This window comes from Palaemon carinicauda, chromosome 1 (assembly GCF_036898095.1).
Source record: "Palaemon carinicauda isolate YSFRI2023 chromosome 1, ASM3689809v2, whole genome shotgun sequence".
Lineage (NCBI taxonomy): Eukaryota > Metazoa > Arthropoda > Malacostraca > Decapoda > Palaemonidae > Palaemon > Palaemon carinicauda.
The window spans coordinates 158,539,915-158,564,914 of NC_090725.1; the positions used below are offsets into that span (position 1 = coordinate 158,539,915).

Genomic DNA, 25,000 nt, shown 5'->3' on the forward strand with positions numbered 1-25,000 from the left:
GTATAGAATATACTGCAAATAGAAAGCTTCTGTATATTTTATGCTAGTAGTGTTTTCCAATTATTTGAAAATCCTACCCAAATATTTGTGGAACCCAATCTCATATTGAAAGAATTTAATTCTTCAATATTCTGATTAGAAATCACTCTTCAGATTACCCTGCAATATTAAAATTTTAAGGACTGGAGATTACACTCCTAACCCTTAAAGGGCAGAGCCCTTATCCTCGAGTCTCCATGATTAGGAAATTCTATGTTTTAATTTTGTAAGGGGGGTCACAGCAAATAAGTTGGGTGGGATATATACAAATATATGTCTTTCCTTTCCCCAGTCCAGTTGGCATCATCCCAGCTGGACAGTACAGTCAGTTGCTTACCAGAAAGGCAACACATTGGCTGGATCATACTATATATAATTGTACAGTAGCCAGTATATTGCAATATAGTGCATACTGCAAATAGAAAACTACAGTATGATTATACAGTAACTATTTCTAGCATATCTTGGGTGCCCTCATGGGAGCTTATGCTGCAGCCGCTCTTACATTGAAGGAATAGTGTTTCTTCGTTAAGCTGATTGAGAAATCGGTCTTCTGTACCCCACAGTATTTAGTATGAAAGGGACAGTGAAGTATACACTTCCCTATCCCTAGGGATTAGAAAACCCTCTTTTTCAGTTGGAATTCCTTCGAAAAGGAAATTCCTAACATTTAATACTGAGGGGAGGTACCAGCATTTGCTGGCAAGGGATACACAAGTATGTCTCCTACTATCCCTTTATAGCTTGCTATCCTAAGCTATTCTGTTAAAATATGACCTTTGATATACTGTATTGGTTATCAGTGAGATAATCAATCGTATACTCATTTTGTTTTCCTTTCTTTACAGGAGGAACGCCAGATGTCATGTGTTGCAGTCTTCTGCAAAACTAAGAGTTAAGTGTTTTTACGGACATAATGCATGCAGGTTTCATGCCCCCTGCAATATTATTTCCGAACACCTGCAGTACTGGAACTCGCAGGCCTGCAAAGTATGTCGGGCCCTATTGTCCGAAGGTTTCAAGAATCCCAAGTCGGTAGAGACTAGGGATGCAGCTCGTTTCAAACTACGCAACTGGGTGAGAGGCTTTCAGAAAATCTCTCCGGGACCTTACCTGCCTAATGACAAGATGCGTAGGTTACTATTTCCAACAGCGAGTAAGGAAATAGTGGTTCCCCAGACACGAGGTACATTTCCCGATGGCCAGATAACCTTAAGGGAGGGGGGCAAAAAGCGCCCACGGGAAGAAGGGGAGAATGTCAGCTTGGAATTGTCTCCGTCCCAACAGGCTCATGAGCCAACGACATCGATATCTCCGCCTTCTATCCCTCTTTTAGATGGAATGAACCAGTTACGGGCCCAAGTCAAGAATCTAGTAGAAAATTTGTGCAAACAGAGCACAAAGCAGGAAGCGAAATGCAAGGTGGAGCTTGGTAAAGCTCCATTTGTCGCTCCTAAAGGGTCGTAAAAACGACTCGTAGATCAAGACCTTCCGACATGCTCCACAACTAATCCCTGGTTTGCGGAGCTAATGCCGATTTTAAACGGCAAACTCTACATCTCGGAGAAGATGGGTGCTGTTCCTTTGGACAAAATCCAGTTCTGGCCAAACTTTGACGCTTTCCCGAACTGTTTCATTAGACTGAAGGATGAACCAACATCCGGAAAAGGAACGGAATTAAAGGAGGTTATGATTCTCGACAATGATGAAGCACAGGCTATCCTATCAAGCAGCAGAGAAAAGGCGGGTTACTTGTTGTCGAAGGTATCCATACCAGGTAACAAGCACTCTTCCTTTCTTGCTCCTGTTTCAATTTCATTCCCCTTTACGGAGAAGGCTTTCACATGTCACTGAGGCAATAGAGACAGGTAAACCGTGTCCTACACTCAAGGAGTGCGAGCCTCTGTCACTAGCATTTCCCAGACAGGAGAAGAACTGGAAGGAGGCCCATTTCACCTTTTCAGTAGGAAGACTTGAGGCGGATGTCGCCAGTTGACAATTTAAGGAAAATCTTCCAAAATTATCTGAGTTTCTCTTACAGGATGAACAAGAAACAAAGGAGAGACTTGCAGCCTCCTTATCTCTACAGAACTACATAGGTTTCTGTTCGGCTCATCAAGATACCCCAGACATGCTCAAGGTCTTAGCCAAAATACATATAGCTACTTTGGTAAAAGACCTTTATGCGTTTATAAAGGCTAGAAGAACATGTAGGGAGTTTGTGTTAGCTAACGCAACAGCGAAACACGATATAAGAAAGCTAATATCTTCCAACATCTGGGGTAAAGACCTCTTTCCAGACGAGGTAGTCAAGAAAGTGATTAAGAACGCCATCCACGGAGAAAGTAGGACTTCTCCAAAAGTGGGGCATCCTTTCAAAAAGAGAATCTTCTAAGGTTGTGGGTCCCCAACCTTAAAGGAAGATGGAGAGGTCTGGAAATCCATTTCGAGCGGCTCAACAACAATCCACAGTTGTAGTGGCCGAGATGTCACAGACAGATGGTCGAAAAGATATTCCTACTGATCAGTCGAAGCATAGAAATGCTTCTAGTAGGAGGGAGATTCCTTTAGGATCGCTGGACCTTCGATCCTTGGGTCCATGGCCTAATCAAGATGGGACTAAGATGAGAGTTGGAGATATCTCTACCACCATTTCCTCAACTCCTCCGATAATCCAAAACCCTCCTGGAGGAGTTTACCTGAGAGCTCTAGAGCATACAGGTGGTAAGGAAACTTTAGTCCACCGAATTCCAGGGAAGGCCGTTGTGTGTTTACGAGAAGGACTCAAGAAAATTCAGTCATTCAGGACTTATCGCCACTCAACAAGTCCAAATAAAACAACGAGTTCAGGATGTTTATCCTCCTGAACATAAGGACCCCGCTGCAAAAAAGGGTGCCTATAGTCTTACCAGACCTGACAGTCGTCTATTGGCAACTTCCAGTCAATCACCCTTTCCCCTCCTATCTAGGACTCAAGTTACACAAAGTAACGCACTTCCTAGGAAAGATACTCGTCAGACTAAACAGAGTCCTAACTGCCTTCATAAAATTAGCAGACACAGTCATGCAATATTTAAGCCTAAGAAAGGTTCAGGCAACAATGTTCCTGGACAAGAGGCTGGGGTGGGCAGCACCCAAGGTGGCTGGTCTATGAACATCCGAAGAAATGATCCGGTCCCCGGAACATCGTGGATGAAAGATAAACTTCAAGAAGTCTCGATTCTCTCCGGCTCAAAGGTTTCAATGACTGAAAAGCCATTGAAGCCTGTTGTCACTCCAACTCTCCTTTCCTTTGGGAAGGTAAAAGGAGATGGCAAGGTCTTTCAAGAGACTCCGGTAATCAGTAAGATTCCCAAAACGAGAACAGGGAGGAACCCTGTTCTCTCTCCAGTTCGCAATAGAGGCAGGCCCTGTGCTAAGAGCACTGCTGCAAGATGCACTGGGAGCCTGGAGAAAACAAGCATCAAACGCTCGAAGAGGCCTAAAAAGACCGATAGCGGTCCTTCCTTAATCGCTTCCCTAACAAAGGTCAAAGCCCAAAAATCCCAAGACCATGTTGGTCCAGTCATGAGTAGGGAAACTCTCTCCAAGCAGATCAGATTGTCTACGGCTGATCTGGGACTCCGAAGCGATAACGAGACGCTGCAATCGACGATGCTAAGGAACGTCTCATACAGTCTAGGTGTAGTTAGCCATCCCTTACCTAAAGGGATGGCACCTGTCAGCAGTTCACATACAACCAATCCGCAATGTGACAGTGGATGCTCTACTCAGGCTCAGGCCGGTAGAGTTAGAATGGTCCACGGACGCAGACTTATTCTCTCCCAGATGGGAACAAGTCCCCGAACTGCAATCCGACCTTTTCATTACGAGCGCCGTCAAGGAACTACCTTGATATGTAGCCCTATACGAGGATCCTCTAATTCAAATGATAGACATCATGTCTCTGAAATGGAAGGGATAGACTTAGGTTTTCCAGTTCATCCCATCCAATCACCTGCTGAGAGTCCTCAACATGCTGAGATCCTTCCAGGTGGGAGTAACTCTGTTGGCTCCCAGGTAGCCCAAGAGCAATCTATCCTCCTTGAGGAAGGAACAGAGGCTGAGGCTGTCCTTTATTCTGAACCCGGGACAACTCCAGAAGGTTCAGAGATTAATTGCCTTCGATTTATTACAGAGAACCCCAACCCTTCATTGCATGATTTTCTTGCCCTAACGGTTAAGAAAAGATTTGGTATCTCAAAAGGCAATATATTATTCTTAAAAGAATACAAGTTTAAGTCAACTAGAAGACAATATGAGTCATCATGGAAAAAGTGGGTTGCTTTCGTAAAAGCAAAAGGACCGAGAGAGATTTCAATGCACTTCTGCATGTCCTTCTTTATCCATCTTCATAACCAGGGTTTGGCGGCCAACACGGTAACTACGTGCAAGTCAGCCTTGACTAGACCTCTTCTATATGCCTTTCAAGTAGACTTGGCGAATGAGATCTTTAATAAGATCCCGAAGGCATGTGCGAGGCTTAGGCCTGCTGCACCACCAAAGTCCATCTCTTGGTCTTTGGACAAGGTCCTACATTATGCCTCATCCTTGAACAATGAAGATTGTTCGCTTAAGGATCTAACCCAAAAGGTTATTTTTCTGTTCGCTATAGCCTCAGGGGCTAGAGTTAGTAAAATAGTGGCCCTTTCTAGGGATGAGGGCCACATTCAGTTCTCAGAAACAGGAGAACTGAATCTCTTCCCTGATCCATCCTTTCTCGCTAAGAATGAGCTACCCACTAAAAGGTGGGGTCCCTGGAGAATCTGCCCTCTGAAGGAAGATGTCTCTCTATGTCCGGTAGAGTGGCTAAAGGTCTATCTTCGTAGAACTTCAAACTTCAGGGGAGGACAGCTCTTTAAAGGATCAAACTTATCCCTAAAACAACTGAGGGCGAAGCTCACCTACTTTTTTAGTAGAGCGGATCCTGACAGTACTCCCTCAGGTCATGATCCGAGAAAGATTGCTTCATCACTGAACTTCTTTCAGTATATGGACTCTGAGCGTCTTCGTTCATACACTGGATGGAAATCATCCAGAGTGTTTTACAAACACTATGCGAAACAGGTACATGAACTGAAACTCTATGTAGTGGCGGCAGGTAGTGTATTAAAACCTGTCCCCTAATTACTGTTATAAACAGTCAATGGGTTGGGACTTCAAATGTCCTCGCACATATACTGGGTGAGAATCATTCAGCGTTTTCTACAAACACTATGCTAAGCAAGTCCATGACCTGAAGCAGAATGTGGTGACATCGGGTAGAGTACTTAACCCGCCGTCTAATTCTATGATGAACAGCTAATTGACTAGGACTGTCAATTAAAGGGAGAAGGGGTCATCCCTCTTAGGGTGTGACCTCCTTTGATTAAGTGTTACCATGGTGACACTAGCTCTGTTCAAAATCCCAGGTGTGGAATTATACAGATAGCACTAGTGCCGGTGTACGAAGTACACAGTGCCGATACAAGTAACCAGTACAGGAATTATGAAGAGAATTTGTTTTATAAATTTTCTTCAATCTGAGAGTGGCACTTATCATTTCTTGCTTTCCAAGAATGAAAGATAATCTCTGTACAGGTTACATGTATAGTTCCGTTATCATGCTACATTCGATTTACTTACTAATAAACGTCTATTAGAATGTAATTGCGTCCTAACTCGCCCGACAATTACATGATTAGTCCAGAGTATGTACTTTTATATATTTGTATGCTCACAAACAATGGATTTAAATTTTCACAAACTACGAGACGGTTTGTTCATCTGGTGTAACCTAATGTTTGTCCATACAATATATGCTTACCTTGAGACCCCCTTTTTTCTACTGTCTAGAATGACTCTTCCCTGTAGGGGGCAGGAAGCACTAACATCGGAGATGATTAGTGATAATGACGGATAACGGTAACGTCATTTGTCTCGATTGATCCAAATGATCATAGAAAGGTTGTCCCAAGGTTAAGGCACTGATGAAAATCCGCAGATACATTAATGCTCTGGTATACTTCCATCAGGACGACATGGCTTGAGCCCAAAAAACGGATTTTGAGCGAAGCGAAAAATCCATTTTTGGGTGAGATCGCCATGTCGTCCTGATGGACCCACCCTTCTTTCTTAAAAGAAAAGATCTTCACAGTTCCCTCCCTGACGTACTGTATCTGTAGCACCACGCTCAATGCTACAAGGAATGTCCGCCATCTTGGGAATGGCGCTGTTGTGGTGGTCAATAGTAGTACGGGAACGGGGGTAACCTTGTTACGGCCCCCTTCTATTCTTTTGCCACGTCCCCCTCGAAGCGTAAACGCTATTAGGGGTGCAGATTGCTATGTGGCGTGTCAAGAATGCGTCCTCTGATAGTATGCGATATCCTTGAGAAAATTTTAAGGATATTCGCTCCAGGAGATAGAATTCTGGAACCTGAAGGTTAATTCTCTGGGAATATCACTGTAGTATACAATATATCCCTTTTGAAGCTACCTTAGGAACTTCTATCAGGACGACATGGCGATCTCACCCAAAAATAGATTTTTCACCGTTATATTATATATATATATATATATATATATATATATATATATATATATATATATATATATATATATACTGTATATATATATATATATATATATATATATATATAGAATAAATAATTTATTCATGTACTTATTTATGTATTTCATATGTATATTCAAGAGGATAGCCAGCCAGTAAGGTGAGTTCTCTCATGTAAATATACGTTTGGTATGTAAATTACGTAAGACTTTGACGTTAATTTCATAGTATTTTTCATTTGTCAGTATCTGTAAATTTACGTTATTTTTAAGAATTAACTTTTTGTTTCACATATTTTGTTACGAAGTCTTACGTAACCTGTTCATGAGTGTTATATGATCCATACGAGATATGAACGAGGGCTTATGTAAATCTTTCTTATATTCTTATGAGGTATTGTGTAATGTTTTTGAGAAATATACGCAATTCTTAAATGTCCGTGTTTTGGAAGGTTCTTGAATACCCCAGTTATAAATTTTATCTTTTATTCATTTCTGAGGACAAAGGTGAGTGGAGCCTGCTGAGAGAGTTGCCGTACAGCAAGGCTTTTCTCCTGTTCGATGTATGATAGTTGATAACTCTGGTGTCACTAGGGACCGGCCCCAAGCAACGAGAATCTAATAGAATTCTAGACATATATAGGGACCCTAGGTATAATGTCGTGAAACGTTACGAAAGACGTTAAAGGTGATTTAAAATATATTATGTGTCGAGTGTTGGCATTGTGTAAATCTTTGTCACTAGCCCAGCGAGATTTATATAAATATGTAAAGTTAGTACAGTAAGTTTATCAATTACTTTATGTAATTTCCTTAAAGAGTTTAAGCATTAGAGAGCAATTATTTCTCTTGTCTTAGACTAAAGTTTTATTCAGATTTAATATTTCAAGTCAAGTGATTACATAATTTTCTGAGCTTAACATTTTTTGTCTCAATCTAAGATTTGCTCAGACTTGCTATTTGGAGCGATTCATTTATTTTTAAGCAAATTCTTTCAAAGTGTTGTAACTTATATCGAATATATTTATTTTTTTAAAGAGTGTATTATTCCCATCATCAGTATCCATTTCAGCATTGGCTCGTTCCCCTGTTGAGCAGAAGAGGTGGTTTTAAATATTATTAAGAATAATTACCCAGTTTTGTTTATAATTGGTAGGTATGGGACTATGCATTCGATTAATGATAAATTTTGCACATTTAAATGTGTTTCATATTTCAAATAAGCCATATATATTAATACATTAAAGTCTGGATTCTCTTAACGAACTCGGGATCAAAGCTGAGCGAAATCACTCAAAGACTACAGTATCTGACCGGCCGGGTTTTGAACCCTGGTCCAGGATACTTGTATGACACTGACCATACCACTCAGCCACGAAGAAAAATGAAAGTCAATGACAATTCTTCTGTACACATACCTATCGAATTCGGGTTCTTTTTTTTTTTTGTACTTAGAATTGAAATCAACATATCTTCACCATCGTAGCTAATTGGTAGGTTTGGGACATGGCATTCGATTAATGATAAATTTTGCACATTTAAACGTGTTTTTCATATATATTAATATATTAAAGTCTGGATTCTCTTAACGACCTCGGGATCAGAGCCCATGCGAAATCGCTCAAAGACTATAGTATCTGACCGGCCGGGCTTTGAACCCTGGTCCAGGATACTTGTATACCGTTGACCATACTGCTCAGTCACGAAAAAAGATGAAAATCAATGACAATTCTTCTGTACACATACCTGTCGAATTCAGGTTTTTTGTACTTAGAATTGAAATCGACCCATGTTCACCATCGTAGCTAATTGGTAGGTTTGGGACTTGGCATTCGATTAATGATAAATTTTGCACATTTAAATGTGTTTTTCATATTTCAAATAAGCCATATACAGTATATTAATATATTAGAAGTCTGGATTCTCTTAACGACCTCAGGATCAGAGCCCCAGGCAAAATCACTCAAAGACTATAGTATCTGACCGGCCGGGTTTCGAACCCTGGTCCAGGATACTTGTATGGCATTGACCATACCACTCAGCCACGAAGAAAGATAAAAGTCAATGGCAATTCTTCTGTACATATACCTGTTGAATCCAGATTTTTTTTTTTTTTTTTTTTTTTCCATAAGAATTGAAATCAACCCATCTTCACCATCGTAGCTAATTGATAGGTTTGGGACTTGGCATTCATTTAATGATAAATATTTCATGGTTTGAAAAACTGTAATGAACTTATAAAATTCTATTTGTATCTTTCACTTTAACAAAATATTTTTGTAGCGATAAAAAAGATTGGCTTAGCAGGCCTTTACTTACCTAAAAAATATTCCCTGAGCTCTATAGTGTTAATTAGGCATTGCAAAACACTGTTCATAAAGCAAGTATTCCCTATGTTGTCCAAACCAGTAGTTCCACGAGGAACTACATTTCCACCGACATCACAAACTGAAGATGATGATGAAAATGACGACGATGGTCCCCCTCTCATTCCTTTACTTACTGGTGACACTAAGCACATAGGTTTCTGGAAATATGAAAAAATAGCAAATCAATAGGAAAAAATATGTATAGTTTCACAAAAAAGTTTTCAATAGAAACTAGAAAATAATCATGCTATCTCATTAACCCTTTTGCAGGTAAGTAAACCATACAGACTTTCTTTTGTTACCTTTACAAGTCTAATGAATGCGCATGATGTGATGTTTGCAGCCAATGGGTGCACTCATCAGTAGTCTACCCAGTCAAATGGAGAAAAATTAAAAGTTTGGAAAGTTTGCATTTTTCCTAACCATACAAACCTGAAACTTCACTATGGAGATATATTTTGGCAACAGCTGAAACTAGCTGATAAACTTTTAGCGAGGTGCTACTCCCCTTTGCTAGTTAGAAAGAGGGGAGGGGAGTAGATCAACCTAGGTGGTTTAATACTACTCGAGAAGCCCTTACCTGAGCCTGTGAAGCCAGCTCGGTTAGCGGCCTCTCCCCAATTGACTAGTAAAAAGGGTCTTGGAACCAAAGATACCTACAAAGCTAGTGTTATTGTTAATCATTTACTGTTTCTTTTATAAATTTATACCTTTATGATACCTTTAGTGTAAAATTCTTAAACCTTTTATGACTCAATTTATTAATTTCAAATTTTAAGAACAGAAAAAAATCCATAAAAGAATCAATCACTGGAAGATGGATTAAATAGGAGTTGATTAAGCCCATGACACATAGCTGCCTGCTTTTAGGCAAAAATCAGTAACAACAGTTGTGATATTATCACAAACTATGTTCTATGTAATCCGTAGAGGACTATAAAGTGTAATGACTTGACCGTAGTTCAGGCGTTTTCGTATGCAAACAACCAATGTAAGTACAGTTAAAGCAGAGAGCAAATACTGTACCATGCTTTATTAATGGATTTTGAACAAAGCAAAAAATCTATTTTTGGGTGAGATAGTCATGTCGTCCTGATGGAAGGTTCCTTAAGGTAGCTTTCTGCGGGATATTTTGCTACAGTGATACTGCCAGAGAATTAACCATAGGTCTCCAGAATTCTAACTCCTGGCCCAAGTATCCTTAATATATCTTTAAGGATATCGCATAATATCAGGGGACGTATTTTTTGATACGACAGCAATCTTACCCTGAATACATTTTACTCTTTGAGGGGGATGAGTTGCGAACGAAGGGTAGCCGTTATCAAGGTACCTGGTGGACCCCCTCCCTGTACTGCTATGGCCCATCATTCCTTGTTGCATTTAAGCAGGAATAGCCGCAGATAGAGTAGTTTCGGGTGGGGTCATTTAAGAAAGAAGGCTGGGTCCATCAGGACAACATGGCTATCTCACCCAAAAATAGATTTTTCGCTTTGCTCAAAATCCGTTTTTTGGACTCAGCCATGTCGTCCTGATGGAAGCTTACCAGAGAATTAACTTGAAAGGACTATATCTGTGGGATTGTATAAGTGCCTTTACTTTAAATGAGTTCCTTATATGGTCTCCTAGACCTTTATATATGATGATTACCGTTGTCTGTCATATCCACTAAGCTTGAAACTAGCTTAGGGCTTCCTGCCCCCTGCAAGGAAAGTGTCGATTTCGACAATAAGGATTCAAAGTTTGTATCTCCATACGGACGGACGGTAATTCTTAGAGATTACCCTTCTCATACCTTGGAAATCTGTACTCTGATTTCAAGTTGGGCCCTTCTAGGGTTTAATTAAAACTCTAGTACGTATGCTTTATTCGTCTATAACTGAGATAGCAGATATAAGACGCAAATACGTTTAGTATTTTACCTTGCAACTAGATTATCAAATGTAGTTACATTCAGGTATGAATCTGATCCGGCATTGAAAACACATCAGGGTCTATATTTTCTTGTCAAAAAAATATGTAATTTCATCGAAATGATGCCACTCAATGGAGATGTGAAACCAAATCTGACTGATTTGTACAGATTTTGGAAATGCATGAACACCGTGACGCAACGTTCACTCGGCACTGGTGTTATCGGTTAGATATGCACCTATAAGGAACAATGTGTTAATCACCGTGATTTGCACTCGAGGGTACATGTACTCATGCACCCAATGCACTGGAAAGTCCCAAAGCAGTTCACTGTTCATCGCAGTGCTAGACGACGGGATTTTAACACAACCAGCCACCACCACAACATGTTTTATTTCATGTACTTGCTTCGTATGGTGTCTGTAAAGATCTGGTTGATCTCCACCCAGTGTATGAGTGGAGTCTACCAGAGGCCCTGTGTTGGAAGAAGTTCCGTGAAGAAGCAATTTTCTTTGGATTGTGACCTGCGGGTGAGCTGTCAGGATCCGCTCTGCGAATAAGTAGGTGACCATTGCTCTCGGTTATCTTAGGGATAGATTTTGATCCTGAGGTTTCACCTCGGAAGAGCTGTCCTTCCTTGAAGTCTGAAGTTCTACGAAGATAGACCTTAAGACACTCTCTGGTTACGGTTCTTTCCCTTTGCCTACACAGACACCGAATATTCTGGCCTATTCTTTACAGATATTCCTCTGTCCTCATACACCTGACAACACTGAGATTACTAAACAATTCTTCTTCGCCCAAGGGGTTAACTACGGCAATGTAATTTTTCAGTGGCTACTTTCCTCTTGGTAAGGGTAGAAGAGACTCTTTAGCTATGGTAAGCAGCTCTTCTAGGAGAAGGAAACTCCAAAATCAAACCATTGTTCTCTAGTCTTGGGTAGTGCTATAGCCTCTGTACCATGGCCTTCCACTGTCTTGGGTTAGAGTTCTCTTGCTTGAGGGTACACTCAGGCACACTGTTGTATCTAGTTTCTCTTTCTCTTGTTTTGTTGAAGTTTTTATGGTTTATATAGGAAATGTTTATTTAAATGTTACTATTCTTAAAATATTTTATTTTTATTTGCTTCCTTTCCTCACTGAGCTATTTTCCCTGTTGGGGCCCCTGGGCTTATAGCATCCTGCTTTTCCAACTAGGGTTGTAGCTTAGCATTTAATAATAATAATAATAATAATAGAGAGACATCTTCCTTCAGTGGGCAGATTCTCCAAGGACCCCACCTCTTGGTGGGTAGCTCGTTCTCGGCCAGAAAGGTAGGATCAGGAAAGGGGCTCAGTTCTCCTGGTTAGGAACTGAATATGGCCTACATCCCTGATAGGGTCAATATTTCACTAACTCTAGCCCCTGAGGCTAATGTGAACAGAAAATTGACTTTCTGTGTTAGTTCCTTTAGAGCAGTGGTTCTCAAACTGGGGGTCGCGACCCCCCTGGGGGTCGCCAAATGCTTTTGGGGGGGGTCACGAGATGATGTTAAGAAAATATAAATATAAGTAAGCAAGAAATAGTATTATGGTCAACTTTAGTTTTAAGGCTAAATCATAATAATTCTGCTAAAATATTTCAAATCAATAATAAACCAAATGTTTATATTTTAGTACAACAAATATATATATATATATATATATATATATATATATATATATATATATATATATATATATATATATATATGTATATATATATATATATATATATATATATATATATATATATATATATATATATATATATATATACATATATACACCTTATATTTTGTCATTTACCGTAACTAGTTACGAATTGTTACGCATCTTTAAGAATAACACTGAAAAGAGAGCCGGGTGGGACAATAGTAACACCATGGGCCTTTGCAAAAACTAAACTAAATACTACATACTAGTGATTCCCCCACTGCTGCGCTGGGACTAAGTTTCTATGCAGTACTGTAGTGTCATTGATTTTAAGCTAGCATTATTAGTTTTGGAAGGTATGATTTATCAAACATAAACGTCTTTTTTTTGCTATTTTTGACAGTTCTGAGCAAGGGTGTATATCCGTCAGTCCGCGTGATTCTCATACGAGTAGGATATTCCCTCGCTAATAGCATACTAGTTTTGCCGTAACTTACTCATATTTTGTCATTTTATTTTTCCCCTTTAAGCAAACGAGTCTGTTAACTATAAAAAACGAAGCAAAATTATTAAAGCTGATGGACTTTCATGTATGGGTAAATGAATACATAATATTTAAATAAAACAAACTAAACATATAAAGAAATACAATAGTAATTATGAAATAATAAACGAATAAATTTAAGATATACAAAAGGGAAAATAAGTAAATAGCTGAATAGTTAAATAGATAAATAAATGAATTAACACATTTATAGATAAATGCAAACAAAAATGAATGAAAAAATAAGTAATTAAATGAATATATAAAATGTAAAAAATTAATGGATAAGTAAATAAACTGATTGATTGATAAATAGATTAGTTAATGAATAAATAAATCAACTGATGAAATCAGTAACTGATTAGTTGATAAGCAAATAAAAAAAAAACAATAAATATAATATATTTATATATCTAGCCACTGATAGTGTTAAACTATTATTCATAATTTTTTTCCACGCATTACATTTTATTATACAATGTACTTGCAATAGTTCCAATATTTTACCTACATTTCCTAGAAACATCGTACAAAACCGAGATGTCACCTCCCCATCTCACTGTCAATTTACACTCGTACACGTTCAGTACCTGTCCGTTTTCCAGTCCTGAGCTCCGTTGGCGCACAGTGAATGAGCGTGACCAGTTGCCAGATGCTTAATAACAATGCATCACCAATTTACAGTAAAATTTTGACTTTTGCTTGATATTCAGGGTCTCAGATTACGTGATGCTTAAAACTAAATGTCAGTATACATACTTTCAAATTTATCTGGTATTTAAATAACAATTAATTGATATTTTATCTATCTGATTATCAATATGGCATTTACTATCAGCAGTCCAAGACGGCACATGAGTCGAGTTAGTCAACGGTGAGTCTTTCCTCAGTCACAGCTGCCTCGTGTGTGTTTAGGGACAATTTTTGATAGCAAGCTATATACATATTAAGCATCATGGAGCGATGGATAATTCGTAGGACTGCAAACAAGGAAGGAACATCAGATACTGACAACAGTGTCTCAGAAACAACTGATGAGATTCCTTCCGAACTACCATCTACCAGTTCTACTTCAAATATAGATAAAAGGCAAGACAAACGTAAGGGTAAGACCTCCCAGTATGACCAATCATCCAAACCCAAACTTCGGAAATATCAAGCAGAATTTATAAAATTCGGATTCACTAGTTTTACCATTGATAAGATGCAGTACCCCCAATGTGTTATGTGCTCAGAAGTACTTGCAAATGAAAGCTTAAAGCCTGTGAAAATGAAAAGGCATTTGCAAAGCAAGCATCCTTCTCATGCTGATAAACCAATAGAATTTTTCCGTCGAAAGGAGGCAGAGTTGCAGGGTCAAAAACAAGTGCTAGCTCAGAAAACCACCACCTCTGCCAAAGCTCAGATGGCATCATTTGAGGTAGCATACCTAATTGCACAGTCCAAGCAGCCACATACCATTGGGGAAACCCTCATGAAACCTGGTGCAGTGACTATGAGTCGGATTATGCATGGTAATAAGATGGCCCGTGAGCTGGAAACAGTCCCGCTGTCTAACGACACCATTACTCGACGAATTAATGACATTTCAAATGACATTAAGTGTCAGCTGATTGAGAGGGTTAAGGGAAAGAAGTATGCTTTGCAGCTAGATGAGTCGACAGACATATCAAATTCTGCACAATTACTTGCATTCATTAGATACAGTTTTGGTGGAAAACTTCAAGAAGACATGCTTTTTTGCACTGTACTAGAGGGGACCTGTACAGGTAGTGACATTTTCACAAAGCTAGACACCAAAATACAAAAGGAGGGCTTGTCTTGGGACCAGTGTGTTGGTGTGTGCACAGACGGTGCTGGGGCAATGTTGGGTAAGAGGAAAGGACTTAAAGCAAAAGTTTTACAAGTGGCACCTCACATAAATTTTACACATTGTATTATTCACAGGGAAGCTCTTGCTAGCAAAGCACTCAATCCAGAGTTAAGCAGTGTTCTTCAAACTGCGATTAAAATAGTAAATTACATCAAAACACGTCCCATAAATGCCAGGCTGTTCTCCACACTCTGCAATGAGATGGGCTCGGAGCATGAAGCACTGTTGTTCCACACAGAAGTCAGGTGGCTGTCCCGAGGCAAAGTTCTCAGCCGCTTGTACGAACTACGAGATGAGGTGCGCCTGTTCCTGATCAAATCTGAGTCCCAACTTGCTGACTATCTGACTGACCCTGACTGGTTAGCAAGTCTAGCATATTTGTCTTGTATATTCGAAAGACTTAATCTGCTGAATTTATCACTACAAGGCCCAAACACGAACATCTTGATTCTTTCTGACAAAATTGATGCATTTACAAGGAAGCTGGAACGATGGGCTGTGCGAGTTGATGGGGGCAGTGTTGAAATGTTTCCTGAGGTGGAAGAATTTATGGCGGAGAATGAATTAAGCGTCGATAACGTGAAGGTAATGATCACGACTTACCTACAAGGTCTTGTGGACCACTTCAAGAAATACTTCCCAAAAGAGACAACCCCACAACAATATGACTGGATACGGCAACCATTCACTGCTACAGGGGATCACTTATCATCCGACATGGAGGATGAGCTGCTGGAGCTCTCCAGTGATCGGACTTTACAGGCATCGTTTGGCTCAACCACACTGGATGAGTTCTGGATTTCAATTGCAAGGGAATATCCACGATTATCCATGGCAGCAATGGATGTATTACTTCCTTTTGGATCAACCTATTTATGTGAAAAGACTTTTTCGGCACTGACTTATATAAAAAACAAATACCGATCAAGACTCAGGGTGGAGGATGATCTCCGAGTTGCCATCTCTGGTATCAAACCCAGGATGGAGTTACTGTGCTCAAAAAAGCAGGCCCATGTATCTCACTAATTGATGTTAGTTATTCATGATAAACTTAGGCCTGTGTAAATACTGTTTTCACTGTGGAATAGGGATATAATTAACTAATCACTGCTAGTGGAGCCCCATAGTTGGGCCTAAATATTGATCATTGTCATTAAACTTCCATGAATATTGTACTTTTATTTTAACAGTTACTAAATAAGTAATTATTTCACAAGAAATTCATACAGTTCTTCTGAAGCCAAAAAAAAAAAAAGAAAAAAAAAATATTATCTCAGACATAATTTCCAAAATTTTCCAAAATATTGATTTTGAAACCAAAAGGGTATGAAATAGCTTTGAGTCTACTGGATGTTTGTGTGGGTATACTGTCTCATATGAGAATTATAGATCATTAGCTGATTTTAGGTTTCAGCAAATTTGTAATATCAGCACCCAAGTCAAACGCTATAATTATTTTGTTAATCATTTTAAGCCCAGCCTGAATATCTAAATTTTGGTATAAAGATACCAGTAATTTTTTCTTTATTGTGCTAAAGTTTACAAACACTGACATAATTTATGCTATCTGCAGTAGCTTTCTTCAACAAAGGTATAATTCTAATTTCATACTTATTTTTTTCTCTTGAAGCAGTTAGCAAAGTGTGAGTGCCTGTACGGATTTAACATTAATTCTATAAATTTAAATAGACTGTATTGCTTTGCCTATTTTGTCTTTAAAGATTGTGATTTTTTCTACAAGTAATAAATTAGTTAACTCTATAATGCGTATATTTTTTGCATTTATCTTATCATGTTTGTTGTTATTATGTTCTTATGATTCGGGGCATAGGCATGTACTGTGTGTGTGTGTGTGTGTGTGTGTGTCAGAAGCACTTCGGGGAAAGGCGAGGGTCACATGCCTCTAGCAATATCGTTTGGGGGGTCGCGGGCTGAAAAGTTTGAGAACCACTGCTTTAGAGTACAATCCTCATTGTTTAGGTTCGAAGCATAGTACAAGACTTTGACAAACGAACATGTAATGGGCTTTGGAGGGGTTGCCGGCTTGGGTCTAGTGCATGCTTTGGCACCTTATAGAAGGTTTCGCTTGTGAGGTCCACCTCAAAGGCGTATAGAAGAGGTCTAGTCAGGGCCGACTTACACGCGGTTATCGTAGTGGAAGTTAGGCCTTGTTCAAGTAGGTAAATGAAGAGACAGAAATCTGTTGAAATTTCTGTTGGTCTCCTTGTTTTCACAAGGGATACCCATTTTTTCCAAGACAATTAACATTGTCTCCTGGTTGAACTTGACTTGTACTCTACAATGAAGTCGGACTCATTCTTCGAGATCACCAACTTTTTGTTCGCTGCTAGGGTGAAATGAAAACAGTCGACTTCTGCACCAGTTTGGATAAAACTGGATTCGGCAGAGGAAACAGCTACAGTTTCAATTCTAGAACTACAGGGAACCAATTGTTTTTGGGCCATTTGGGAGCCACTACAGCAGCTGTTCCTCTGAAGGATCTTATTATTATTATTATTATTATTACTATCCAAGCTACAACCCTAATTGGAAAAGCAAGATGCTATAAGCCCAGGGGCTCCAATAGGGAAAAATAGCCCAGTGAGGAAAGGAAATAAGGAAATAAATAACTGAAGAGAACAAATTAACAATAAATCATTCTAAAAAAAGTAATGTCAAAAGAGATATATCATATATAAACTATTAACAACGTCAACAACAAAAATGTCATGTATAAACTATAAAAAGACTCATGTCCGTCTGGTCAACAAAAAAGCATTTGCTCCAACTTTGAACTTTTGAAGTTCTACTGATTCAACAACCCAATTAGGAAGATCATTCCACAACTTGGTAACAGCTGGAATAAAACTTCTAGAGTACTGCGTAGTATTGAGTCTTATGATGGAGAAGGCCTGGCTATTAGAATTAACTGCCTGCCTAGTATTACGAACAGGATAGAATTGTCCAGGGAGATCTGAATGTAAAGGATGGTCAGAGTTATGAAAAATCTTATGCAACATGCATAATGAACTAATTGATCGACGGTGCCAGAGATTAATATCTAGATCAGGAATAAGAAATTTAATAGACCGTAAGTTTCTGTCCAACAAATTGAGATGAGAATCAGCAGCTGAAGACCAGACAGGAGAACAATACTCAAAACAAGGTAGAATAAAAGAATTAAAACACTTCTTCAGAATAGATTGATCACCGAATATCTTAAAAGACTTTCTCAATAAGCCAATTTTTTGTGCAATTGAAGAAGACACAGACCTTATATGTTTCTCAAAAGTAAATTTGCTGTCAAGAATCACGCCTAAAATTTTGAAAGAGTCATACAAATTTAAAGAAACATTATCAATACTGAGATCCGGATGTTGAGGAGCCACCGTCCTTGACCTACTTACAATCATACTTTGAGTTTTGTTAGGATTCAACTTCATACCCCATAATTCGCACCATGCACTAATTTTAGCTAAATCTCTATTAAGGGATTCACCAACCCCAGATCTACATTCAGGGGATGGAATTGATGCAAAGAGAGTAGCATCATCTGCATATGCAACAAGCTTATTATCTAGGCCAAACCACATGTCATGTGTATATAGTATGAAAAGTAATGGGCCAAGAACACTACCCTGTGGAACACCGGATATCACATTCCTATACTCACTATGGTGCCCATCAACAACAACTCTTTGAGATCTACTACTTAAAAAATCAATAATAATGCTAAGAAACGACCCACCCACTCCCAACTGTTTCAGTTTGAAAACAAGGGCCTCATGATTAACACGGTCAAAGGCAGCACTAAAATCAAGGCCAATCATACGAACTTCCCGACCACAATCAAGGGATTTCTGTACTGCATTGGAGATTGTAAGAAGGGCATCACATGCTCCAAGGACTTTTAGCAGGAGATTGGTTGGTGGAAACAGGTAAATCCGATTCCATCTGTTCCAGTCGAGAGACAGGGCATCTATCGCTTCTGCTTAAGGTTCTCGTAAGGGGCTACATAACGAGGTAGTTTCTTCTTGTAGCTCGTTGCGAAGAGGTCGATCTGCAGTTCCTGGACTTTTATCAAACCCTTGAAGGTGAACTGCTGATAAATGCCATCTCCTCTTCCTTGCCAGGCAGAAGATGGCTAACATCAAGTGATTCATGTGAGGTGAACTCGAGCCTTGTCGATTTAGACATTACTATCACTTCGTTGTCGAGGACCAGTCTGATGTGGACTGCTCTGCGAGGGGATAGTCTCTTCAATGTCAGGAGGACTGCCATAGCCTTTAAGATGTTGATGTGAAAGTTTTTAGACTGGAGTGATCAATTTCTTGCACTTTCATTTCATGCAAATGGCCTCCCCATTCTTCCAGGGAGGCGTCCGTGTGTATCACCACTGATGTTTGTGGTGATTGCAAGAGAATTGTCTGTGCTAGGCTCTTATTCGTTGGCCACGGCCTCTATAGCGTGCGAAATCAGGTCGGTGTCAACCTTGTTGATCTCTTTGAGCGTTTGATGCGTATCTTCTCCAGACTCCTGACGCATCCTTTAGCTGTGCTTTTAGCACCGGGTCTGTCACTACTGCGAACAGGAGAGAGCCCAGTACTATATCCTGTTGGCGTCTTGAAATCCTCGTGTTGGATTAGTCTCTTGACAGATGCCGCTATTTCTCTCCTCTTCTTTAATAGAATGGAGAGATGGTGTGATTGCAAGTTCCCATGGATTCCTAACCCTAATATTTTTAACTGTAGCTAATTTATTGTTCAGTAAAACAATATAATAAATAACCTTAGAGAGAGAGAGAGAGAAAGAAACACATTCATATAACTAATAATACTAGCTTTAACAAAATGTATGAAAACCTAGATATAAAATTAATTGTAAATAAATAAGCATGAAATTTGAAGTAAAAAATGTGCTTTGATCTTTTATTTATCAAAAGGAAAGGAAATGCATCTCGGATGTGTTTGATATGCATACGTAGTAGCATTGTGCCTTTGTACATACTGAACTGTACTATACAGTTATGTGTATGTGTTTTTAATTTAAAAATGTACTTATTGATATAAAATTCATTGTACATAAATAATCATGATTAAAAAGGAAAAAAAATGAGAGAGAGAGAGAGAGAGAGAGAGAGAGAGAGAGAGAGCCTTATGCCTTATGCCTTATTTTTTGTTTGGGTTCCCCCAGGTCCCTCAGTGTGAGGCACCTCGTATATCCACCAGAGAGTTGCTAATACATCTTCCGGTGTATTTTGCATCTTCCAGTCTTGGATGGTCTGGGATGCATCTTAGGTATTTATCGAGCTGATTTTTAAATGCATCTACGCTCACTCCTGATATGTTTCTTAGATGAGCTGGCAGCACATTAAATAGTCGCTGCATTATCGATGCTGGTGCGTAGTGGATTAATGTCCTGTGCGCCTTTCTCAGTTTACCTGGAATGCTTTTTGGTACTATTAATCTACCTCGGCTTGCTCTTTCTGATACTTTAAGCTCCATGATGTTTTCAGCAATTCCTTCTATTTGCTTCCATGCTTGTATTATCATGTAGCGTTCTCTTCTCCTTTCTAGACTGTATAGTTTTAAAAATTGCAGTCTTTCCCAGTAATCAAGGTCCTTAACTTCTTCTATTCTAGCAGTATAGGACCTTTGTACACTCTCTATTTGCGCAATATCCTTTTGGTAGTGTGGGTACCATATCACATTGCAGTACTCGAGTGTACTACGCACATAAGTTTTGTAAAGCATAATCATGTGTTCAGCTTTTCTTGTTTTAAAGTGTCTGAATAACATTCCCATTTTTGCTTTACATTTAGCCAACAGTGTTGCTATTTGGTCGTTGCATAACATATTCCTTTTTAAAATTACACCAAGGTCTTTAATTGCTTCCTTGTTTGTGATTGTCTCATTATTAGGTCCCTTGTATGCATACACCATTCCTTCTCTGTTTCCATAATTTATTGATTCGAATTTATCGGAGTTAAATACCATCCTATTTATCTCCGCCCATTCATATATTTTGTTTAGATCTCTTTGTAGTGAGTTCCTATCTTCATCACAAGTAATTTCTCTACTTATTCTTGTGTCATCGGCGAAACTTCTCACTACGGAGTTTTCAACATCACAGTCTATGTCTGAGATCATAATAACAAATAGCAGTGCAGCTAATACCGTACCTTGGGGCACACCAGATATTACCTGGGCTTCATCTGATTTCTCGTCATTTGCAACCACTATCTGTTTTCTGTTTTGCAGGAATTCTTTTACCCATTTTCCTATCTTTCCCACAATATTATGCTTTCTCATTTTTTTCTCCAATATGTTATGGTCTACCTTGTCAAAGGCTTTTGCAAAATCTAGATAGATCACATCTGTGTCTTTTTCATTTATCATATTATTGTATATGTTTTCATAGTGAGCTATCAGTTGGGTCTGTGTACTTTTTCCAGGTACGAAACCGTGTTGACCCATATTAAACAAATTATTTTTGACCAAATGGTTCATTATTTTCTTTTTTATTACCCTCTCATACACTTTCATAATATGTGATGTTAGACTAACAGGTCTATAATTGCTTGCCTCTAGTCTTGATCCACTTTTGAAGATAGGGGTTATATAAGCTAATTTATGTTTAACATATATCTCGCTCATATCTATACTCTGTCTTAGCAGTATTGCAAGTGGCTTCGCGATAGTGTTTGCAGTTTTTTTTAACAAAATCGCTGGAACTCCATCTGGTCCGGCTGCCGATCCATTTTTAATTTCGTTTATAGCCGTGACAATATCTGCTTCATTAATATCTATATCCGTTAGATATTCAACATTTTCTTCTCTCATTTCTGTTTCATTATTCTCATTCGCAATTCTTGGCGTGAACTCACTCTTATATTTTTCTGCTAATATGTTGCATATTTCCTTTTTTTCATTCGTTAGCCGTCCTTCAATTCTTAGAGGGCCTATTTCTATTCTCCTTTTATTCATCTTTTTTGCATAGGAGTAAAGTACTTTGGGGTTTCTTTTTATATTTTGAAGTGTCCTTTCTTCTAAGTCCCTTTTTTCATTTTCTTTCGACTGTATAATCTTTTGTTCTGCATTTTCTATCTTACATTCTATTTCCCTCATTTTCCACACATTTTTTTCTTTTGCAAGATTTTTCTTCCACTTTTTAATTTTCTGAAATAAGATCCTTCTGTCTCTTGGTATGCACGTCTTTTGTTTATTGTTTTTTTTCGGTACATATTTTTCAACAATTTTCTCCAGTATTTTGTACAGTATATCCGTATTTACCTGTATATTATCACTTATAAATACATTTTTCCATTCTTTATTCAGTTCTTCATTTATTTCTGACCATTTTATATTCTTACTGTAAAAGTTATATTTTCCATATCCTTCCCAAAGTTTTGTGCTTTTATTAATTCTGTGATCACTTGCTTTGGAATGAACTATCAATTCTATGACATTGTGGTCTGAAATTCCCGTGTTATACACTATTATTTCTTTAACATAATTCACCTCATTCACAAATACTAGATCTAGGACATTTTCCTTTCTTGTTGGAATGTGGTTTATTTGTTGCATATTATGTTCTAATAGCATATCTTGAAGCTTTTCAAATTGCCTCTTATCTTCTGCGCTACTATTACTATCTTTTTTATATGTATACATACAACCACTTTCTTCTATCCGTTCTTTCCAATCCACGAAAGGAAAGTTAAAATCTCCGGATAGGAGTATATTCCAGTCTTTATGGTTTCTACATATATCATCTATTTTTTCTATTATTATGTCAAACTCCTTAGTGTTTGGGGGTCTGTAAACTACAATATTCATTAGTTTTTCAAATTCAAATTCTACCGCAATCAATTCACATTCTGTGTTGCTGTATTTTTCACATACTTTTCCTTGATTTATGTCTCTTCCATATATTGCGGTTCCCCCTTGATTCCTATTTTTTCTGTCTGATCTATAAGTTTGGAAACCCTTTATCTGGTCATCACTGCCAGTCTCTTGGGAATACCATGTTTCACTTATATTTAATATATCTATTTTTTCAATTTGGGTTAGTTCTTCTAAGAACTCTATTTTCCTTTTAGAGTTACTCGTGACTAAACCCTGTGCATTCATTACTATTATGGTTTGTGTTTCATCCCCATTATTTAATATTGGTAATAATATGGATTCTCCCATGATTCCTTCCTGTTCTGATATGATGTTCTTTTCTTCATTTCCCGGAATTCTGCCATTAAAAAATCCAACTTTTCTATTATATTTGCTCTTTCGCCTTCATATTTATTTGTGTGTGTATACCTGCAACTGTCCCCATATCTGCACCAACCCCTGGCATTATAGATGCATTCTTTGTAGTTGGGCTCTAAAGGTGCCGGTTTGGGTTGAAAGGCCTCATATCTTGGGGCTCTTGGTTCAAAGCGCGGTATATACACGGCCTGCTTTTTTGTTTCTTTTTTTGTTTCATTTTTCTTTTCAGTTTGCTGAGTTTTCTTACTTTCATTCATGGTTGCAGGATGCATATATCGACATTTTTTGTTGTAAATGCATCCTTTTCCTTCTTTTAGGTTTTTGCATATTTTTGGATGGAGATCTCTGCATTCGTCTCCATATCCGTCTAAATACGCACATTTACCATATATTTCATAATTATGGCATATCTTTGGATGCTTGTAGTAGCATCTTTCGCCAAATCTGCAATTCCCTCTTTTCAGCATATTGCAGACTATATCCTTCTTTTCTATTTTTTCTTGTTCTTGCTCTTCCCTAAAATTGTGTAGGTCCGGGTAGAGTCTCTTGGGTCTATTATTTGTTTCCATCTGGTAATTTATTTCTTCATAAGTATGTTGTTGGATGGCATCATAGGTTATATCAATGATTTCTTCTGCATCCTTACACATATCCTGTTCATTGTTCTCTTCTTCTTCTTCTTCTTCTATTTCTTCTTCTTCCTCTTCTTTATCTTCAACTATTTGCAGATTTAGTCTCGACTTAATTATATTTTCTATCCAGACTAAGCATGTTGAGCAGAATACCTTTGTGTCTTTATTTTTTATTTTTTGCTGTATTTCAGCACATGTGGGATGTGTTGGGACATGACAGGCATCACATTTTCTAATCAATTGTTGAGGATTATTAATGGAATACCATATCTTACATGTATTACACCATTTTGGCATTCTTTTTCCCATTGCATCAATCAGCATATTCACCATATTGGACTTCTTATTGTTCTTTGATGGAATGTGTTGATTGATGTAGACTTTCTTTATAAGTCTCTTCAACACTTGGATTTTCTTTGGAATTTCTTCTATTATTTTGCTGATGTTTTCCGCAGATTTGCTCCATATTATTGGATCATATTGTTTCAATATGTCTGCGAATATTTTTCCGTCACATTGGTTGACGTTACTAGTGACCTCTGTTATCAGACGGTCGAGCTCCTGTTTCGCCAACTCATGGAATTTATTTTTGCCGAGTCCAGCGATGTCTCTCCAAGCCTTGCCCGTGTTGTACATAGCCACCTTGATTAGATTTTTAGTAATTCACAAGATAACTATTCTATGCCGACGTTTTATCCCACTTCTCCGACCTCAAACTAATCACTGACTATTCACGAAAACTTGTAGCTATATTGCACTCGATAGCCTTTTGTTATCCGCGTTAAATCATGATATTTATAGGGTCGCAAAAGTGTAATCACTCACTGGCACACAGAGAGAGAGAGAGAGAGAGAGAGAGAGAGAGAGAGAGAGAGAGAGAGAGAGAGAGAGAGAGAGAGAGAGAGAGAGAGGGGGGGGGGGGGGGCTGGAGAAAGGAGTGAGGAAGGCGACAGCCAATACTGCTATAAAAAAAAAAATGAGTAGGAATGTGTGTAATTATTGTTTTTGTGACCTTCAAATATATTAATAACCTGTTTAAATTTCAGTAACAAAATCACAAAATAGACACTTTCCCAATTTCCAGGAACGTAAAACCCCTAT

At 38.4% G+C, this 25,000-nt stretch overlaps 1 protein-coding gene across 1 annotated transcript in view; it reads right to left on the reverse strand.

Annotated features, from left to right (window-relative positions):
- The window catches only part of LOC137652682 (ubiquitin carboxyl-terminal hydrolase 19-like), a 328,815-nt gene that overhangs the window by 207,503 nt on the left and 96,312 nt on the right, over positions 1-25,000 (reverse strand). The window contains exon 7 of the mRNA XM_068386089.1: positions 8,949-9,156. Within this exon, the coding sequence (XP_068242190.1) occupies positions 8,949-9,156 (208 nt within the window). The remainder of the gene's footprint in view (positions 1-8,948; positions 9,157-25,000) is intronic.